The 22648-nt window shown below is 40.7% G+C and overlaps 1 protein-coding gene across 1 annotated transcript in view; it reads left to right on the top strand.

Moving 5' to 3' along the window:
- Positions 1 to 22648, top strand: part of NCOA2 (nuclear receptor coactivator 2) — a 289674-nt gene that overhangs the window by 189388 nt on the left and 77638 nt on the right. Inside the window, exon 4 of the mRNA XM_068983427.1 lies at positions 596 to 768. Coding sequence (XP_068839528.1) covers positions 596 to 768 — 173 coding nt within the window. The remainder of the gene's footprint in view (positions 1 to 595; positions 769 to 22648) is intronic.

The following is a 22648-nucleotide window of genomic DNA, read 5'->3' as shown; positions in this document are numbered from 1 at the left end:
GAATTTGGACTGTTTGTTTACTTTTTGCATGCCATTCAGCTGAACAGTTAACAGAGACCCTGGGTTAGTTTCACTTTTGTTTCTAGCTGCACTGTGGTTTTTTAACATTATCTTAAAAGACCGTTGGGTTTAATTATTAACATCCTAAAGAAGTGTATGAAATGATGAAGATTTATTTTCATTATTTTGCCGTGAAGTTTATTTATTCCTGTTATAACTAGTTTAATTTCCCTTTCTTAATCTTAAATTTTTATAAGCATGAGCTCCTTTCCATTTCTAAAACTCTTATTTATTTAATAATAAATTAGATGCCTGTTGTACCAAGTGTCGCTTTAAGCACAATGCTGGGCAGATCATCCTTGTCGTTATGAAACATACAGTCGAGTGGAAGACATTAAACACATTGACCAAATGATTGCATAAGTGAATTTGTAATTACTAATTGGGACAAGGTTGATTTAAAAACAAAGAAAAATGCAACATTTGGGGGAAATTCAGGATTTTTTCCCCCAAAGTACCTCCATGTTTCCACATGTAACTTTTGTTTGCTCTCTGTATTAGGATGTAGTTAACATTCTTATCTCTTTCATAATAGCCCCAAAAGGAGCACCGAGAAACGTAACCGTGAACAGGAAAATAAATATATCGAAGAACTTGCAGAGCTGATTTTTGCTAATTTTAACGACATAGACAACTTTAACTTCAAACCTGACAAATGTGCAATCTTAAAAGAAACTGTGAAGCAAATTCGTCAGATTAAAGAACAAGGTAAGAGCACCAAATAAATCCTTTGGAGAGTTGAGTTGCTTTCTGTTTCTCCATGTGTGAGAAATCCCTTCAGAGTTCCTTTAATCCATTTCAGGCTTAAATTATTGATGAGAAGATGATGTCACAGTGCAAGATAAATGCAGGTATCACTTGCAGTGGTTTATAAATAGGCTCTGTATAAAATTCAACAATCCCGTAAAGATGGAGGGGGCCAAGGTGAGGCAGGGTGATGGAACTTTTCATCTAGTAAAACTCAATTAGGTGCCCACTGATCCCACGCCACCTTGGTATTTTCATAGCTCACAGAGCGAGTGACTGTCAGAATTTGCAAGTGAGGAGCCAGGCAAGGATGGAAACCAGAAGTAAGAAAGTGAGCCACCTCTTGTTTCAGCTCGTCAGCATGTTTAAGTCTGAGCCTCAGCTGGCCACGCCACTAAATTAGAGTTTCATATCCCGAATGACAAGAGATTTGAAAGGCTCAACCTCGAGACAGAACTCTTTTGTGGAGCTGAAACACAAAACATGACAGCTTTCTTCCTGTGCTTTTCTTGTCTTTCTTCTTTTTTTCCCCTAAGCTCATTTTCTGCCTCTTTCCTTTGATATTTTTGCCTGTAGAAAAAAATTCAAGAAGATAGTATTTTAAAAATCACATCGGACTTTGTAGTGCCAAAAAAAATTGTATTAGGCAAGTACGAACAGCATCTTAGCACCCAGGGCCAATATATGCTCATGAAGTGTTCATACACTGCTTTCCTTTAGGGCAGACTGTTACCTCCTGTCATCTGTTTTTGAATGCATCCTCTTAGAGTTCATATTGGGTTGTGTTTTTTATCTGCTTTTTATATAACATTTAAAAGAGGCAGATTTTAGAAAAATAATGTCTTGTTTCTATACGTGAGCTTGCAGCTTTGCCTGCTGCCCTCCATCATAAAATCCTGTTTGCATATTTTCATCATAACATTTTCCATTTTCATATAGATAATATTGAGCTAAGTTATATATATATAAATTATAGATATAATTTTACAAATATAGTTCTGTCTTCTAAGAACTGAAACACACACACACAGCATCTACAAGACAGATTCTGAAACCAGCCCACTCTAAAAATGAATATTTCCTGGTTTCTCATCAAAATTATATCTTCATAATGTTCAGCTTTCACAGAGAGTCTATTCAATGCCTGCCTTAGTTGCCTTAATCTCTTTCCTCTTCTTTTTCTTTTAAGATTCACTAGTTATCAACAACTCAGTTTCATCTCAATTTGGTACCAGCAAATGGATGAAATCATAGTCCCAAAATTTTCTAGAAGAAATAACCGGTTCAAGGTTGCAGTGCTCTGAAGTTGCCACATTTCTAGGTGCTGATATCATCGCAGTGGCGAAATCACTAAGCTTCTTGCTTTGTGTTTCTGGAGATTTTGAATGGTTCATTTTTGCGAACATCAGATTTTTAGGTAAAACTTCCACACTTTAAAACAGTTACATATGTATGTGTTTTACTATCAAGGTCTTGCACAAGGTTTTACAGTTTTGCAAAACCTTGGTATTCCCCCCTTCAAACCATAAAACACGTTAAGATGTGTCACGCTGGGACTCTGCCATACTTTCACTGTGGGTGTAATCATGAGGCCACATACCACAACCACCCAAGAAGCAGCAACAATAAACGCCCTGTCACGTCTCCCTCTTATAATAATGTTCCCATTAATTTGAAAAGTAACGTGTTTTGAAAAGAAAAAGCAGAAGTTAAAACCCTAACGAAAAGTCCAAGCATACTTCTCACTTCTCGACCAGTCTGATATTTTAAGACTATTACTAGTTTAATAAATTGTTTTTTAGAAAGAGCAGGAACCTTAGAATCAAACCAGGTGGAAGCTAGGCATGAATCCTGGTTCTGTTTCTTACAAACTTTTTGAACCTGAGCAAATTATTTTCGCTCCCTATGACTTGGTTTCCTCATACAGAATTCAGGAATCACAGCCTCTAGGTTGCACGGTTGTTGAAGAAATAAGGAGCTATGTAAACATTCCCAGCAAGTACTTGTCACAGTATTTAGTGCATATTCAGGAGACATCTTTCTCACATTCAGAAGAAAGGCATCTTTTTTCCTTCGTGTGTGCTGCGTGCCAAGTCGCTCAGCTGTGTCCAACTCTTTACGACCCTGGACTGTAGCCCATCAGGCTTCTCTGTCCATGGGATTCTTTAGGCATGAATACTGGAGTGGGTAGCCATTTCTTTCTCCAGAGAATCTTCCCAACCCAGGGGTTGAACCCACATCTCTTACGTCTTCTGCATTAGCAGGCAGGTTCTTTACCACTAGCTTCACCTGGGAAACCCCTTTTTTCCTTCATCTATGCTCAGATCTCATACAGTGAGCTCTTCGTTTTTAGATGGAAGGAGGGGGAAAGAGGTGGGGACATGGTTGTGCCTACTCTCCCCTACAGGGTCATTTGAAGAAAGTCACATTTTTCTGGGGCCAGAGGACTCAGCATAGCCTCCGCTGACCAGAGGTGGACACTCTGTGTGGCTCTGTGCCCCCACCTTGATTTTTCTCAGGAGCTGGCAACCAGCGAATGTTCAAAAGCAGCACGAAGGACAGAATGGAACCCTTCCTTCTCTCTGTGCACTTCCACCCGCCCAGCTACCAGTCAATGTGAATAGAATCCAACCGTCATCTTTTCCGCATCATCCAGACTTCATTTGTATTCCTGTCACAGGTGGTAGCGTGAATAAAACCCTCGCTGTTCTGAGGGGTTAAGCCGGGTTGCATGAGACCCATACTCAAGGCTACACAGTCTGGAAGATGGGCTCCCATAAAAGGAACCCACCCCGGTCCAAAGCTTAGGCAGCTCGGCCCGGCCGGGTGGGGTCTTTCACTCAAGTCTGCTCAGCCATCAGCTGCTCCTCCCCATTCCATAGGCTTGGGAATAAAGGCAGAGAATGAAAGATGATTTTGAATGGCCCAAAGGATGGGGATTTGGAAGGGAGGTTACCAGCTACCTAAATAAGTTATCCTCCCTTGTCTGAAGCACTTTCTGAGCCCCAGGTTTGGTAGATGCTCTACAAGGCATCGTGCAGCTGTGGACCTCGTAGCAGCAGACCAAGCACACCCAGAGTCTGCACTTGAACCATGACCCCTGCTTTTGAATACTGAAGCGAGATATTTCTTCCTATGTGGCATACCAATGGTGAAAATCTGTGGCATCCATAACCTACAAAGAATAGTCATAAGTAGTAAGTTATCTTCTTTTCCAACTGGGAAGACTAATAACTGCTTCTGTTTCACAGAAAAATACAAGTGATTTAATTTTGGATGACTGGGTCCAATTTCACACTCCTTAGCTAGAAATTTAAATTTAAATTTTCCTATGGAAAATACTCGGTGGCTCATGTACTCTTAAAAAAGTAGAATTGAAGTATAAAGTGACCAAAACAGGAGGGGAGTTCAAATAATTGATACATTTCCACTGCCCTCTTTAAGTGAAGTGAACATCACTCAGTTGAGTCCAACTCTTTGTGACCTCATGGATTCTAGCCTGCTGGGCTCCTCTGTCCATGGAATTCTCCAGGCAAGAATACTGAAGTGGGTAGCCGTTCCCTCCTCCAGGGAATCTTCCTGAGCCAGGGATCAAACCTGGGTGTCCTGCATTGCAGGCAGATTCTACATTGCAGTCTGAGCCATCAGGAAAGGGCTTTTAAGGTAATATCTCCTCTATTACTCCAACAAAGCCACACTTTTTCTTATTTTTCTAAAATAATAATCTAAATTGAATTGTATTATTTGGAGACATTTGTCCTTTTATTTAAAGCCATTTTAGTGCATATATTTGAATATAGGTTGCGATACATTTATCTGTCAATGGAGAAACTTGTTTTATCCTTTTATTGTTTTTCTGAATGTAGATAGCAATAAAAATGAAAAAGTATATTTCAGAAACTTGCATTTGTACAGGCTCAGTTTGGGGGGCAAATTCCTTGTTGAATCAAACAACATGTTAAAAGATCATTCTGGTTTCTCACTGTGATTATTCTAATGATTTAATTTTGATTGTAGTCAGAGCATTGGGATTATGGATTGCTTCATACATGTAAATTTCCCCTACAATTGAGCATAGCATAAAAAAATGAGTATTTTAAGAGAGGGTGAGGGGCAGTGGTGTGCTGAAGTCAACTGGTGTCAACCATCAAGAGCCAGTTGTTAAATTTTTAAGAATTTTATCAGTTAATAAGCACAACCATTATTGAAAATTGTTTAGACTTAACAATTAAATTACATATTTTAAAAAAAGGTAAGGAAGATTAAAACTCCTCATTTCCTAATTATTGTACTGCATTTTACTATTACCTCTTCTCTAGAGGCCCTTGTCTTATGTGATAAGACACATGATAGAAACAAATATAATACTAGACAGTGGTAGTCACTGCAAATCTCTAATTAACATCCAATATTTAACATTAAATATACATAAAAATATTGTCCAACTCATCAGAAGAGTCACAAACTGACAAACAATTGGATTTCTGTGTATCTTACCCATGTATTTTCATGATTTTACTTTTGTCTTATTAACCTAAGTGAAAATTTCAAGCAACATTTGTGTCAGAACTCTATCCATTCATCAGTTGTAATCATAAGATAGCTATAAAGACAAGAGTTTGGCAAAAGTCAACAAACATTCTGTTAGAATCATTTGGCTCTATGGAATTTGCAACAGAGGGTGTCATATATTTTATTATCACTTGTAAATTATATACTCCACATCCTTTTACTAGTAAAATTCATAATAAACATTTTGATACTTACTATTTTCCCCACAAGGAGCTGGTTTTTAAGCATTTCCCAGTGTACCTCTGGTGGGTGTAGGGGTGTGCAGGTTGTATTCTAAATGTGGGTGAGTCAAATTCATAAGCTGATTATATAAAAATTCAAGGAAATAGTAATGGAAACAGCCTAATTCTAGCATGTAAAAGTAAAATGTAGAGCCTATTGAGGTTATATTTTTCCTTTCAGTCTTCTTTTTCCCCATGTTAAATACATGAAGACCTTGTGATGGAAATTAAATTATTCAGAGCTGACACCTAGGTGTGAACTAATAGCTGTCACCAGGCAGAGTAAGCAGAAGAGCTCTGATATAAGATCCCTTCCAGGGCTGGGATATCGGTGAATCAGACTTTGGGGTGGTGCTCCCAGGCATTGCTTATGTTCCCTGTGATGAAACCCTAGGGTGACAGTAGAGTCATCCGTTGCCCTGGAAAGATAGGTGAGTGAACTCTGCATCTCTCGGGCGTGCCCTCATATATACCATCCTGCTGAAATCAGTGTCGTGGCAAGGATTGATGATGGTGCTAATCTTTGATCAGTTAGAGAATGAATATGAGACCTAGACTTAAAAAACATGTATCTTCTAAGTTTTAAAAAAAATGGTGGCCCCTTATATACTATATATAGTTTAAATTTCAATTGTCATTTTTTTAATATCCTATTTTTTCTAAAAATGCTGCTAATGATTAAATGGCCAAAGCCAGCTAGCCAGACATAAAAGTGAGCCAAAAGAGTAGACTGTGTAATAGTGCAGGGCAAGCACCAAATCCAGCTGGCAGAATAAGTTCATCAATATAATAAGCTCATTAAGAGCTTGAGGTGTATTTAAAATCAGATGAACCCAGTCTCCCTCTTTACTACTGTAGGACTGTGTCTAAATTCCCTAACATCCCTGGGCCTTTACTTCCTGATCTGTAAAAAAGGGATGATAACGTCCACTGTACATCAGTCTTATGAAGTCTGTTCAGTGTGTTTATAAAGGATCTAATCTCGTGCTTGGCAGATAGAGAGACTTCCTCAACAGTAGTAACTACTGGAGTAGTTACCTGGAAAAGGAAAAGGCTGCCCACTCAGTATTCTGGCCTAGAGAATTCCAGGACTGGACTTGGCATCCTCATCCAAATGAATCTTGGCTTTCTTGCTAAGGACTCGGTATTGATAAGGACACAAGTTGTTTTGGGATGTTTTCTCTATTACAGATTTAAGCCTTCATACTATTACTGACAGTGTTGGTGCTTTTTGTTTTAACACAGATATTTTAAACAGACCTTTTGAAGCTATCTATTCAGAGACAAAGCTCAGAGATATGATATTTGGGGATTCCCTGGTGGTCTAGTGGTGACGATTCGGTGCTCTCACTGCCAGGGCCCAGGTTCCATGCCTTGTTAAGATCCCACAAGCTCTGCAACCTGGCCGAAAAAAAGCAAAACAAAATCTAGTGCTTGCTATGTCCCTGTCTGCACCCCTTCCCAGGCTCTGTTGCCCCTGCTGCAGCATGTGGGCTCCCCCCCATCCCGCCCCAGATCCCTGTTAGCTGAGTGGCAGTTTCAAGCATCTTGCTTTAAGGAGAATTAAAGAGGGCAAGAGTCTTAGCAGTGTTCATTTCCTCCTTATTTACTTCAACACAGGAACAAATCCAGCCCCAACTTACTCTTGAAGACTTGAAACTGTTACAGGTCTCCATGCATCCAGAAATGAAGGAATTTTATTTCCTTGTTTGAGAATACCCCTAGGATTAACAATATATCCTTGATATTACAGTTTCTTAATGAAGATAAAATATTTTTCCACTGTGCATGCGTGCTAAGTCGCTTCAGTCGTGTCTGACTTTTTCGACCCTGTGGACTGTAGCCCGCCAGACTCCTCCATCCCTGGGATTCTCTGGGCAAATACTGGAGTGAGTTGCCATTTCCTCCTCCAGGGATTTTTCCACTGATCTGCATATAATTCACTTTCAGAATTTCATGTAGATTAATGGCTCATACTATGAGTGAAATCCTTAAAATTAGTGAGCTGACTGAAATTCTTGCTTTCATTCCTCATAGGAGCTCCTTGGTTTGGGTTTTTTTTTTTTTCTCCCCCCTAAGTATATGGAAGTTTTTTTTATATTTAACAGCTTTCAGATGAAAAGGATTTAAATAATTCAGTGTGCCCTAATGCTTTAGGATTTTAACAATTTATGACATGAGCTCTCATTTCAAGACTTAAACTGGCTTCCACACACTAATAGAAGACAGGCATCTCTTGTTTTCTTGCTCACCTTGCACTGTTAGGAAGAGAAATTCTGACACTATCCTGTGTATGTTGATTTCATTCCAGAACAAACATCTATTCCATAAAATTTTTACTGAGTAAGTACTATATGCAGGATATAATGTTTATCATTAGTGGGGAATCCCACAGTCGATAAGTACTTGGTTCTTTTCCTTGGATCTTTCACTCGTTTGGAGGGGAATCAGCTTGTACACAAGCCACTGTGGGCCACAAAGGGACAGCAGGAGCTAGTTGTGTGCACTGACATGGGTGGAGGCTTCGAGGAGGACAGCAAAGTAGACATGGGCCTCTCTGTAAGTGTAAGATCTAATAGACGAGAGAGTGGGAATCGAGGAAAGGAGAGCAGCTTTCCAACAGGGAGCAGAGCAGAGACATGCTCGGAGCCCTCTGTGGCACCGGGTGTGTCCAGTGTTGGACTGTTTGCCTACAGAAAGATGGATTAAAGCATTTGATTGGATTTGAGGCTGAAAAGGGCAGGTCAGGGCCAAACGGAACAGTTAGCACAGGACCAGAAGCAATTTTGTAATTTGGAGAAAGTAACATAAAATGAGAAATTCCTAACCAACTCCAGTAGAATTCTGTCGATGTCACCTACCGTGGTCTTCAGACACTAGAGATACCCTGTTCTAGGAAGAGCTTTTTTTTTTAACGTGGTTAAACATATTTTTAAAGTTTTTGTTAAATTTGTTACAAGATTGCTTCTGCTTTATGTTTTGGTTTTTTGGTCTTGAGGCATGTAGACTCTAGTTCCCTGACCAGTGATCGAACTCGCACCCCCTGCATTGGAAAGCAAAGTCTTAACCACTGGACTCTCAAGGAAGTCCCTTTTTTTTTTTTTAATGCTGCTGATTCCAGTGTGTGGGGTGTAGAAAGCTCATAATTAATAAAACAACAAGAATAAAAATTAAGTGAAAACATGAGAACTATAAAATGTCTCATTCATGTGTAACAAGAAACAATATTTTTAAAAAGGCCTTTCTTTTTTTTTTAAGTAATTTTATCTTTATTGTTTATTTATTTTAATTTATTTTATTTGACTGCATCGAGTCTTAGTTGCAGCATGTGGGATCCAGTTCCCTGACCAGGGATTGAACCCAGGCTCCCTGCATTGGGAGTGGAGAGGTTTAGCCACTGGACTGCCAGGGAAGTCCCTCTTTCATATATTTTTATAAGTTGTGGAGGGGACCTAGAAGGAGCCAGGAGGAAGTGACAGGCAGAAACCAACAGATAGAAAGGCAGCAAGAGAGACCCACAAACACCAGCAGAGAGCCTGGCTGACAGAGCACGATAGTAAATGCAATCAGAAACTCAGATGTGCAAGTTCGGACACAAAGGTGGAGACTTTTTTTTTTTAGAATTTGTTGACAGCTGTACTGGGTCTTTGTTGCTGCATGTGGCCATTCTGTCGTTGCAGGAAGCAGGGCTCCTCTAGTTGCGGAGCACGGGCTTCTCATTGCTCTGGTTTCTCTGGTTGTGCAGCACAGGTTTTAGAGTGCTGGCCCAGTACTTGTGGCAACGGGCTTAGTTGCCCGACAGCATGAGGGATCTTCCTGGACCGGGGATCAAACCCACTGCATTGGGTTTGGATAGGATCAAAGTCATTGCATTGCATAGGATCAAAGTCCCCTGCATTGGATTCTTCACCGCTGAGCCACCAGGGAAGTCCGAGACATTTTTAAATATAAAATTTTATAGTTTCTTATCGTATTGCCCTTGATGGCCTAAAGGCACAGCGTCATTCAGAAGCTGTGGGCACATAGGTAAGGACCCTTGGGCTGAGCATCAGCCCCTGACCCCGCCCATGTCAGCCCTCCCCTGACTGGCCCATAGGAAGTGCATCAGCACACCATCGTCCCTAGCCCTGGTACCACAGCCAGCATCATCCCTAGCCCTGGTACCCAGCCTTTCGAGAATCAGCTAAAGATACTCGCTGAACCCCCACCCCCCTGAAGGGACTCCAGCTTGATCCTTCTGTCGCGACTTTAACAGCTGCCAGGAGACTATGACAGAGTCCAAAGGAAGGCCCTTACCACCACACCCAGGTCCCATCCCCCCGTCCCCACCCCGTGACCTGTCCGCACCAGGCTGTACGCTTCTGTGCTCTATCCCACAACCGCCTGAACCTGCATCCCCTTCTAGAAGACGTGTGCTGGCTCCGCCCATGCACGTGTTCCGTGGCCTCTGCCTCCTGCCTGGAACGCTCCTCCCCCTCTTCCTTGTCAGCCAGTTGCCCCCTGCCCACCTTGATAGGCACAGCAAGGAGGAGCGAGAGGACACCAGTGGCCCCTTGACCAGTACCCACGTCTGACTGCTCTTGTCCAGTGCCACATTCCTGCCTTCCCTGTCATCAATGAGTCCTCCCTGAGATGCCTACCCTAGAGTGCTGACTGTGCTAGCACATCCGTGGTGGGGTTTTTTTGTTGGTTTTTTGTTGTTGTTTTTTTTGCATTTGTATCATTCAGACTCTCCTCCCTTTCTGGACTGCCTCCTCTTCCCTGTTTGTGTCTACTCCCATTAGAATCCTACTGTTTTCATTCTTCAGGGCCCATGTCTTACGAAGAACTTCTTAATTCCCAGCCAGTATAGATTTGAATCTCATATTGTCTCTTGTTCTATCTCATCTTATTCCGATGAGGCTTCATGTGGGCCTTTCTTTTTCTTCCCCAATTGAATTTATGTTTAGTGATTTTCAGTTCAGTTGCTCAGTCGTGTCCGACTCTTAGCGATCCCACGGGGACTGCACCACACCAAGCTTCCCTGTCCATCACCAACTCCTGGAGCTTGCTCAAACTCATATCCATCGAGTGATGCCATCCAACCATCTCATCCTCTGTTATCCCCTTCTCCTCTGGCCTTTGATCTTTCCTAGCATCAGAGTCTTTTCTTTGCATCAGGTGGCCAAAGTATTGGAGTTTCAGCTTCAGCATCAGTCCTTCCAGTGAATATTCAGGACTGATTTCCTTTAGGATCAACTGGTTGGATCTCCTTGCAATCCAAGGGACTCTCAAGAGCCTTCTCCAACACCACAGTTCAAAAGCATCAGTTCTTCGGCGCTCAGCTTTCTTTATGTCCAACTCTCACATCCATGCATGACCACTGGAAAAACCATAGCTTTGACTAGACCAACCTTTGTTGCCAAAATAATGTCTCTGCTTTTTAATATGCTGTCTGGGTTGGTCATAGCTTTTCTTCAAAGGAGCAAGTGTCGTTTCATGGCTGCAGTCACCATCTGCAATGATTTTGAAGCCCAAGAAAATAGTCTCTCACTGTTTTCATTGTTTCTCCGTTTTTTTGCCATGAAGTGATGGAACCGGATGCCATGATCTTTGTTTTCTGAATGTTGAGTTTAAAGCCAGCTTTTTCACTCTCCTCTTTCACTTTCATCAAGAGGCTCTTTAGTTCTTTGCTTTCTGCTATGAAGATGGTATCATCTGCATATCTGAGGTTATTGATATTTCTCTCAGCAGTCTTGATTCCAGCTTGTGCTTCATCCAGCCTGGCATTTTTCATGATGTACTCTGCATACAAGTTAAATTAAAAATGATTTTAATATAGGGATATAAAAAATATATAGGAATAGATTAAAAATAGCATAAATGCCACTGTTTGGCTGTTCTTTTTATTGTTGTCATTCTCTGGTTGGTTTAGGCTTTAAAGATTTTTTGAGGTTTTTTTGTGTTTTGGTTTTGGTTTGTTTTCCCAGCCTGTTGTACTGGTAGAACAAGAAAGAGGGAGATGTGACTGTCTTTGTGTACTGCAGGTTCAGCTAGTTTTCAGACTGAGATGAATTATCCGGTAATAAATTATTCTACAGGCAACTATTTTAATTGGTCCTCCCAAGAAGACTTATTTTCTGGTTTGGTGAGTTTTTAACTGTGGCAAAAACTATATATACATTATAATTTTACCCTCTTAACAGTTCAGGTGTACATTATTGTATTTTAAATTGTATGCACACTGTTGTACAACAGACCTAGACATTTTTCATCTTGCGTGATGGAAATGCTTTTCCCATTGATCTGCTCACCATTTCCCCTCCCTGCAACTTCTGGCAACCACCTTCCACTTTCTGTTTCTCTAACTTTGGTTAGATACCGCATATAAGTGGAATCATGGTCTCTTTGTGATTGACTTGTGGAACCTAGCATAATACCCTCAAGGTTCATCCATGCTGTAGCATATGATAAGATCTTCTTTGAAAAGGCCAAATTATACTCCACTGTGTGTATTTACCACATTTTTTTACCCATTCATCCATCAGTGAACATTGTTTCCTTCCACATCTTGGCCATTGTGAATAATGCTGCTGTGAACATGGGTATGCAACTAACTCTTCAAGACCTTATTCTTGATACTTTTGAACATATATCCAGCAGTGGGGTTACTGTGTCCTACAGTATTTCTGTTTTTAATTTTCTGAGGACCCCTAATAGTCTTTTCCATAGTGTCTGCACCACTTTATAATCATCCCAACAGTGAAGAAGCATTCCAATTTCTCCACATCCTCACCAAGAGTTGCTGTTTTCTGGTTTCTTGATAGTGGCCATGCTACGGGGTGTGAGGTAACATCTCACTGTGATTTTGAACCACATTTCCCTGATAATTAATGGCTTCTCAGGTGGCACAGTGGTAAAGAATCTGCCTTCCTTCCAATGCAGAAGATGCAAGAGATGTGGGTTTGATCCCTGAATCAGGAAGATCCCCTAGAGAAGGAAATGACAACCTGCTCCAGTATTCCTCCCTGAGAAATCCCATGGACAGAAGAGCCTGATGGCTACAGTCCATGAGGTTGCAAACAGTCAGACACGACTGAGCAACTAACACTTTCATACATAACATAAAATTTTTACTTTTAAGTGTGCTCCTCAGTAGCTGTCTCACTGTTGACCAGCTGTCCTGAAAACACTTCTGCTTGGGTCTGTACTCTATTCATGCTCATTCCCTGGCTTTTCTTCCTCATCTAACCCTTGGCCTTCTTTCTGTTCCCAACTAAACCCCTTCCTTCATCAGTTTTACCTACTTCCATTCTTCAGCCTCGCGTCTCTGCTACATCCTGTCAGCTGTCCTTCTTGGGCCTTGCCACACCTGTCATTGCACAGATGCCCAATGAGGGCCTTGGCCAGTCCCCACTCCCCACAGTTTGCCATTCAGTCCCCCCCCATCCAGATTTTCAGCTTCCTGCCAGGCATCACCCCTGGGCGCCCCAGATTTCAAACAACTGCTTTTCCCCGGTGCCTCCTTCTAAGAATGGTGTGTCTGATCTGTGCTCGGTCTCGGGGCATGTCCTCATCACCTGTTTTGTGCTCACCCTAGGCTAGACGCCTGGGTCCTGGTCCTATTGGCCTTTCCCTCTCCCTGTTCACCACATGCAGCCCGTCGTCTCTGTCAGGTCCTCACCATGGCCTGTGACACCTCTACCCCTCAGTTTCCCCATTTTTATTCTAATAAATTTATTAGAGCAACTCATTTATCTTTCTCTTTAACTCATCTCTGTCTCTCTGTCTTCCATGATTCCATCCCCATTGCTACCAATACTGATTTCCTGCAAATATTTATTTCATTTTGGCATGTAATACAATCATTGAAACTTAAAAAAAAGTCCCTATGACCATGTAAACTTTTTGATGGAAGAACCAGAGCTTGTTGAAGTTTTTGTTATTGTTTTGGTGAGGGTGGGGGAAGTCTTTTTTTTTTCTTTTTTTTTGGCCTGGTAGCACAGCTTGTGGGATCTTAGTTCTCCAACCAAAGATCAAACCCAGGTCCTCAACAGCGAAAGCACCAAGGCCTAACCACTGGACCACCAGGGAATTCTTAGCTTGTTCATTTTTATATTCTTGCAAGTAAGGATATTTAATAAGTGTTTATATTAATAATTGACAAAAACTAGGGTTTAGAGAATATGTGAAAGCAACAAGAAATTCAGATTTTCTTCATATGCTTCAAGAAAGTATGAGTAGACTAGTAGAGAGAAGAAAAGAAGGCAAGTCAGGCTCTTCATCATTAAACTACTGTGACTGTTTGAAATAGCATCACATGAAATAAATTCCAGTGGTGTAGTCTGGAGATGACCGGGGACCATGCCACAGTTGTATTTAAACCTGATGAACTCTTACTAACTCAAGAATTATATCTGGATGCCTTCTACATGCCGCATGCTGTGCAAGTCATCAGAGGTAGAAAGAGAAGCACGACACTGTTCCTGCCATCTAGGGACTCGTTCAGAGTAAGAAATCATCCCGGCCTTTTTAGAGTACCTTGTCCTCAGCAAATGTACTCCTTCTCCCTGATTTGGGAATTCAGCCTAGAGTGAGAGCGGTACCTACATTTGTTACATGATAATGCTGGCATTTGGCTCTAAGCAAAAGAAGAAGTGATTATCAAAAAAAAGAAAAAATGATTATAGGAAGTCAGTGAGCGCTGTGATAGATAGGTGAATATAGATATAAGAGAGACTGGGATAAACAGAGAAGGTAAGAAATAAAACTTCTTTTGAACTCCAAGAGTATATTGACATCTGTCATGCAGGAAATAATAAAAAGCTACTCTATTTTTTTCTTAGCAATGTTAAAAGCATGTTGTATAAATATATCCATACATACTGTGTCCCATACCTCCCTCTGAGGATGGTGGTCAGGTCTTCAACTTTGCCTTTGTTTATTATGAGAGGAAATATTGATCTACAGAGAAACTCCAAAAGCAACACTCTCAAAGCCAAAATGAAGATTTATAATAGATGCTGCTGGATCTTTCAGGGCAGTTTTATCATGAATTATTCACAGAAGAAATTTTGATGATTGGGGATTAGATGTGATTTTGTTAAATATCTTAAATCTTATGGGGACTGCAGTCAAGGGCTATGAGACATTGTAAACTGAGGAACTGTAACAACAAACAGCCATTCTAGGTTGTAAGTGCCTCCAGTCCAGGTTCCTATATGTTTTGAACATTGTGTGTTTCTAACCAGGCTTCTTTAATTACTGATAAATAACTTACTTCTATATTGTAATATAGAAGGATGTAATGTAAAAGGATGCAAAGAAAAAGATGCTAAAGTGTTGTTGACCCCTGCAAAGAATTTTGCATAGGCATGAAAACCTTCTGAATACTATTGCTCTGTATTCAGAGAATTCACATTTTTCCAAGAGGCAGATGAATGACATAAAAATTGTAGGAAATATTGGAATTTCGCCGGTGGTCCAGTGATTAAGACTCTATGTTTCCACTAAAGGCAGCACAGGTTCAATCCCTGGTCCAAGAGCTAGGATCCCGCATACTGCACAAAGCAACAAAATTAATACATTTTAAATTTTATATATAGGAAATATGTTGTGAATTTACACTGTTTACTTTCAAAGGCAAAATTACCACTAAGCTAATGAAGCTTAAGGTTCAGAGCCTCTTCCTGCCCTGATCCCCGTGAGGTGACGTTCTCGATGGGGAAACTGCGTTTGCTTAAGGAAGAGCTTTTTCCTAAGTACTTCAGATAAACACCTAAAGAGATGTCCAAAGAAGTCTGAATTTTTTGCAGAGCTCTAGCATGTGCTGTTTCTCTTCTCATTCTCTATAAAGAATGAGAATCATACTTAATTTTGTATTCTTTGACTTTATTTTATTTTTGGCTGTGCTGGGTCTTCATTGCTGTGCAGGTTTTCGGGGGCTACCCTTGGTTGTGGTACACAGGCTTCTCACTCCAGTCACTTCTCTTGTTGTGATTCTAGGCTCTAGGGCGTGCGGACTTCAGTAGTTGTGGCGCACGGGCTTAGTTGCTCCATGCCATGTGGAATCTTCTCAGACCAGGGATCAAACCCATGTCTCCTCCATTGGCAGGCCAATTCCTATCCTCTGAGCCACCAAGGAAGTCCCCTAATTTTGTATTCTTAAAGAGAGTCCCTTCCCTCTAATTGTATCAGCTTCAGGCCCTACAAAACAGATCTTTCTCTGGATACTAGCAAAGTTTATAATCTCTACTAGGTCAAAAGCAAAAGGGTCAGTGTCCATAGTGAAAATGAGAGCTTACACATGTCATGTGGGGTGCTCACTGTGCTAGGCAGTCGTTTACTCACATTATCATCCCAGTTCATCCATGCAGCACCCTGTAGGGTAGGTTTATCATTAACTCCATTTTATAGAAGGGGAACCTAGGGTTTAAATGCAAAGTATTTGACTCGAACTGAAATCCAGATCTCTACCGAGCTTCACACGCAGTATCCCCAGTGGAGCCAAATAGAATAGACTTGTTGCCCCACTGTTTACTCGCTTTCTTCTGCTGTTTGGAAAGAGTTGTTATGAGAGAATTGGGTATGCATGTTATCCGTTGAACTTAAGATATACTGAGACACTGGGGCTTAACTCCTAGGAAGAATATTTTTTGTAGATTCCTATTTCAGAAGACGATATACACATTCAGGGCAGCTCTGCTTTTCTTGTCAGGAAAAAAAAAAAAGTTGATGAAAGATCCCAAGAAAATAGAAAATTGCTGTCTAGGCCAAAAAAGACTTCTTGGTATTTAGCCAGAAAATTGGATATCAAACTTTTTTTTTTTTAAGCATTCATTTTGTACCCTGATGTGAGCAGACAAGGAATTATTGTGTCAGAGAGAATGTTCTTTGTTTTCTCTGTTTATCTTGTTTGTACAGTGTAACCTCTAGAGATCTGCCTCCAATGCAGGAACCGCAGGAGATGCAGGTTCAATCCCTGGGTTGGGAAGATCCCCTCGAGGGAGGGCATGGCAATCCACTCCAGTATTCTTGCATGGAGAAGGCCTTGGACAGAGGAGCCTGGTGGGCTACAGTCCACGGGGTCACAAAAGAGTTGGACACAACTCAGCAAGTAAACAAGAAAAAATCTCTAGAGAAACAGCACTTTTGACCTGTTCAGCTATCCGCTCCCATTTCAGGGAGTATATTGGGAACAAAACAGATTTTACTGACAGTCACTGAGACCACCCCCATACTCACCTCATTACTGACCGGAAGTAACATGAAAGAACTGGCTATGAAGGCTGCGTTTCATCTGGGAACCTCGCTGTATACAAGACTACATAGAGGTGTTTTAACTTGGGTTCTTAAAAGGAAGAATGTGCAGTGCCAACTTTCCCCTGGAAAATGGGTTTTATTAGATTCCTGATATTTAGACAGCATTTTAGATATCCAGAGCTGTTTAAAAGGATACTTTTGCCTTATATTTCTCATTCCTGTCATTTTGAGCAAAAGAAACCCCCATTTCAAACATGATCACACAGAAAATTATACCCAGAAGACAAAAAGTGTTCATTAAAATGGACTTGCATCCTGCTGTTAAGAATGTTAGAACTATGATCACTTGTAATAGAGTTAGGTTCCTTTTGGGCCTGTCAAGTCTTGGAAATAAGACATCTTATCTTTTGGAAGAAAAGTGAAATGAATAACATCAGCATTCAGCGTGGTGCTTCTTCACCTAAGTTCATAACAGATACTTTTCACTCCCATTAGAACCAGGTGGAGGACAGGGCAGAATTCCTGAGTTGTCTGGGGAAATCTGTAGCTTCTATTTCTTGAGACCTGAAGTACTTCTCAGTAGACTGATGATCCTTTTTATTTAAGACTGTATACATCAGACAGGTATATGCATTCCACCATTTTGTCAGATTCAAAGTTTTTATATTCTTATTACAGTGATAGAAGGAGAAAAGGGAAAACAGAAAACCAAACCCTACTGGACTAGACATGAGTGTTCTCTGCCACCCCCAAGATCAAGTTCACCTTCTCTTAAGAACTCTTTTCCTTTAGCTAGACTATCTTCGATTTATAGATCCTTTATGTCAGACTAGAGAAAAAAATAACATACAGTACATTTTATTTGGAATATTGTTAGAGAACCAAAATTGTCAGAAGTGAAAGAAATAACGTTTGTCTTTTATTATATGAACGTATTTACCTTGTGATTGAATGAGTCCTTTTTTTTTTCCTTCTTGCCATGGTTTCTTAGGAAAGACAGAGAATTTTCAACTTTAAAAACCTTCCTCCCTACCCAAGGTTTATTTGTAAGTTAATTGCTTGGAATGGAGGATATTTTTCCATCAAAACAATACAGTTTTGGTGAAGAGACTCATGGACCAGTTCCATAAAGCCAATTATAACCTAGGATAGTTCTTAATACAGAGAGCCGTGTTTCCGTAGATGAGGTTTATAGGGATGTTGTAGTGATAAATGGGATGCAGTTTCTTCTAGAAGTATTACTAAATTTATCGTAACCTTTTCTTTCTGTTATATCATTTCAAGTATAGATAATCGTCCAGTGAGACTCCATGGACATTACTGTTGATTTAAGAAAAATGACCCCCTCTTACCCCAAAAGGTGGGAACCACTCTGTGTGTGTGTGTGTGTGTGTGTGTGTGTGTGTGTGTGTGTGTGTGCGCGCGCGCACACGCGCACACACTTGGTTGCTCAGTCATGTCCCACTCTTTGCGACCCCAGGGACTGTAGCCCGCCAGGCTCCTCTGAGGAGTCCATGGCATTTTCCAGGCAAGAATATTGGAGTGGGTTGCCATTTCCTATTCCAGGGGGTCAAAACCATGTCTCCTTTGTCTCCTGCATTGGCAGGCAGAGTCTTTACTACTGTGCCACCTGGTAAGCCCAGTGTTTTTTACAAACTGAAGGGTGCTAAGTGTCAGGTCAGTCAACACATGCATGTATTTCCTGGGAGGATCCTAGATTTCCAGAGGCCTGGAGCAGGGTTGCCCCTTCCTTCCTTTTTGCCCTGGTAGGGTCTCCCAGACCCCTCCCCTTCCAGGCTTCCACATGCCAAGACTATGTGAGAGGAGCAAGTTCCAGAAGGGCAAAACCATGATGATGGGGAGAGTGACATGAGGGTGTGTAAGCCTGAAAGCCAGGAGCTCACGCTGGCAGCATAAACCAGAGGCTCTGGCCAAGGTTATCTTTCTTCCCTTCTTTTCACCTGCTTCCCATTCCATTGTCTTCTTTGAACCACTCTCTTTATTTCTCCTGGGATTTTTTTTTTTTTTTCCTTCTCCCTTGATCTACTGCAGCACAAAATTCAGGTCTTTATGTGCAATTCCTGTCTTTGAAGCAAATGTTCAGTTCTGGAATTATTTAGCTAGCGAAACAGATAAAGTGAAAATAGCAAAGGAAAAGTCACAAACTTTCAGAAAGTCTTTAAAACTCATAATAAATTGTGCTCCAGATGTTCTCTGAAATATACATGAAGCTCTATTTCAAGCTTTGTCTCTCTTCCCAATTTCATCTTATCTTTAGAAAAACCCTAAATTTATCTCTTTCAATCTCACAGTAGGTACTTGTGGGTCCCCCGAACTTCCATACCATTCCACTTGTATCTGTTCTTCTCTCTTCTTTCCCTTCTCTTAAATTCTATTTAACGCGACAGAGACCTCATAGATACATAGTGAATCTTAAGTTACACGAAGAATTGAAGTATGGCTCGTCAGTATTTCAGAGGAAATATTCTAAATGGAGGTGCTAAGAAATGGGGATGAAGCCCCATGTGCGCTTGCAGAGGTGTGTACTGAAGTATTATTGATAGATTGACATTACCCAGCTAAACATGTAGACAGCTGCAGTTTTAGTCTCTACTTAGTGGCTTCAAAGCCATAACAGTTTTATCTTCAATAAGCATCTTCTCAATACAGTTGTTATTTAGTCTCTAAGTCATGTCCCAACTCTTTGCAACCCCATGGACTGTAGCCTGCCAGGCTCCTCTGTTTATGAGATCTCCCTAGCAAAAATACTGGAATGGGTTGCCATTTTCTTCTCCAAGGGATCTTCCCAGCCCCCGGGATCAAACCCAGGTCTCCCATATTACAGGCGGATTCTTTACCTGTTGAGCCACGTGGGAAACCACAAGAGAGCCACCTGGGAAGCTGCTCTCAATACTGTACTTACTTAGAACTGTAAGATTACACTCACTGCCTATTTGTTGCCTACAGGACACAATGAAGCTGTTTTCATATTTTTAAAAATTACAAATTATGAGCAGTTAATTTTCTTTTAATTGACCCTCAGGGTAGGGAAGGGGGAGGTGATCATCATGATCCTGAAAGATCATGAATCCAATGTCAGAATCTATAAAGACCTGATATTAGATATTCTCGTGCGGAGTCACAATACTATATACGTAAGTTGATTATGCTAATTTCTTTAACATTGCTTCTCTTTCATTTACTGATCTGAGGAGCCCCTTTGGTTCTTTCCATGTACTATACTGAATCCTCCTCTTTGGGAATTGAGGTTTTCAAATTGAGCTCCTGGTTTTCATATTAGGGTAAGTAAGAGGAAAGATCCAGACATTCGTGTGTTTTAGCTACACTTCTAATTCAGTGACCCGTGCTTTTCTTAAAAAGGACCGATACATAACCCATCTTATAGATGGACTTCACTTTGTAATCAGGTGATTGTAGGTTTTTCTCTCAAGTTCATCCATTAGGTTTACTTGGAAATTTTGAAAGCTTTATTTTTATTCCTGTGGCGTATGCTCTCAGCTTGTATTTTTGAGACCTGTAAGTGTAATTTCCTTGGCAATTGGGTTTATCCTGGGAGGATAATATAAAAGATCATTAATGTTCATATTTTTATTTTCCAAAATTCTTTTGGGTTGCTACACTTCAGAGAACTAATTAGGCCCTGTTAGCATCCTGAGGTGTGCGCATTGTTCTGGTATGTTGATGAATGTTTATTTTGAGTTAAGTATATCAGCTCTTGCCATGCTCAGTCTGTGATGAAGGCATTCTTAGTAACATCTTCGATAATTAGTTTCTCTTCATTCAGCATCTGGATCAATGCTGTATCCTATACTTTACTCTCCAAATAAGCTTAGTCTTCTAGCTAAGTAAATAAGAAAACCTCCTCATAGTGACAGATTTATAAATTTCAGTTTTCTTTTGTTGCCTAAGTCCACAACACTTTAGAAAGACAGTCTGCTCGCCCCATCTCAGCACTCTGCTACATGGCAGTGCCTCCAGCATGCATAGCAGCACAACACTTGTCTTCTTTACCTTTGCATCCTCACCATCTAATACCATGTGTATGTTTCCCTTAAAAACATGAAATACCGCTTTCTTGAAAAGAAAATTACAAAGAAAAATTAAAAACCGAAATGCCTTATACCATCTGTGTGCTTGGAGCTGACCCCTCAAACCTGCCCAGACCACCTGAGCTCTTCTTGCATTGCTTTCTCCAGAGCGTGAATCAGGTAAACTCTCACTGAGTGCCTCCACTGGGTTAGCATGGACTGTGCAAAGTGATGGGGATACAAAAATGTAAAATACAGCCCCCGGCTCAAGGACTCCACAGCTTCAGGAGAATTATGAGGCGATTCACATCAAGTCAGATGATTTCCATATGGAATAGTAAGTGATATTACGGCTGTGTTTTGGAGGAACAGAGTGTAAAAACAAAAATTGGCTCCCCTGAGATTCCAGGAAGATTACTTGGAGTAAATGACAACTGGGATCCGGGATCAAGAAGGCCTCAAAGTGGATTTTCATGTGTCATGTTCCCTTGCTTGGGCTGGTCCAGAAAGACAGAAAACAAATGTTTTCATTCTTAGAGACTAATGCTGTTGGGGTGGGGGAGGGGTGGAGAAGGCGTCTTATTTTAATATTTGAAAAGGAAGGAAATTTACATTTGGTAGAGTACTCATGTTTTCTCCCAGTGAGAGTGAAAATTTATGTTTTGGTGTTACCATAGATAACTGAAGATATTTTATTACTCTTAATACTGACATTGATTTTTTTTAATTTAAATTTATTGGTAGAAAAGCTATAGAAATGATACTAAATTTAATTCATTAACAAGCCATGTCTCAAGATAACTTCAATAAAATACCTTCTTGTAAGTTTCTGATTCAATTTCTATTTTATCACAAAGGGGTGTAATTTTCTTTTAGTACAAACTTGTCTATTCCTGTTCCTTTTCACTTGACTTAGCCTGATAAAGTCTGTCCGTTCCCTTTCTTAGACATGCCTGTTTCACATTTTTCTTTGTTATACAGTCCTTTATATTTTGTTATTTAACATCTTTATTTGTAATGTGTAAACAGGTTTATTGGATTCCTGCTTTTGTAAGACTGCTTGTAATTATAAATGCAGAATAATATTATTACTTAGCGCCTTTCTTCTGTGGCGCTTAGAATGCTTCACATACATTATCTTATTAAGCTTCATAACATCCCTGGGAGGCAGGGGCGTTTTGCAAGCGATTATGGATTGCTTTGCTGAATCAGCACCGCCTCACAGCATTATGATAAGCTGGGAAAAAGATTGAGGTCATGTACTAACTTGTTCTCAGGAAACCCCACATGCAGCCAAATATTTTCCTTGGCAATACAGCCCTAATAACTGCCACCATTCGAGTCTCTAGGAAACCCACTGTCCATTGATGCTGTTTAAAAAAATTTTTTTTTAAATGCACATCAAAGACAGTATATTGCCTCTGCTAGTTCAGAGGCAGGTGAATTACAGTTGGCATGAGAACAGCTCACCTTCTGGTCCAGGCTCTCAGTCTCCAGAAGCAAGGCTGGGTCTGCTCTTGCTGCAGCTCTCAACACTGGGCCTGCCCAGTTGTCACGTGTGTCATTATCAGCCACTCTGTCGGCCTCACTGTTAGCTGTCACCTGGCAGGCAAGATTTCCGAAACCAGGTTTCTGGAATTCAAACTGCTCATCTGTGTTGACAGTAAAACCTATTTCCAAATGCCATTGGGTAAAACTTCACTGAAGTCTTGATGACAGTATCATACTAAATCATGCAGCATGTGAAAGTGTAAGCAG

The sequence above is a fragment of the Capricornis sumatraensis genome, chromosome 11 (genome assembly GCF_032405125.1).
Source record: "Capricornis sumatraensis isolate serow.1 chromosome 11, serow.2, whole genome shotgun sequence".
In the NCBI taxonomy this organism is placed as follows: domain Eukaryota; kingdom Metazoa; phylum Chordata; class Mammalia; order Artiodactyla; family Bovidae; genus Capricornis; species Capricornis sumatraensis.
This window is presented reverse-complemented; position numbering and strand designations above follow the sequence as displayed.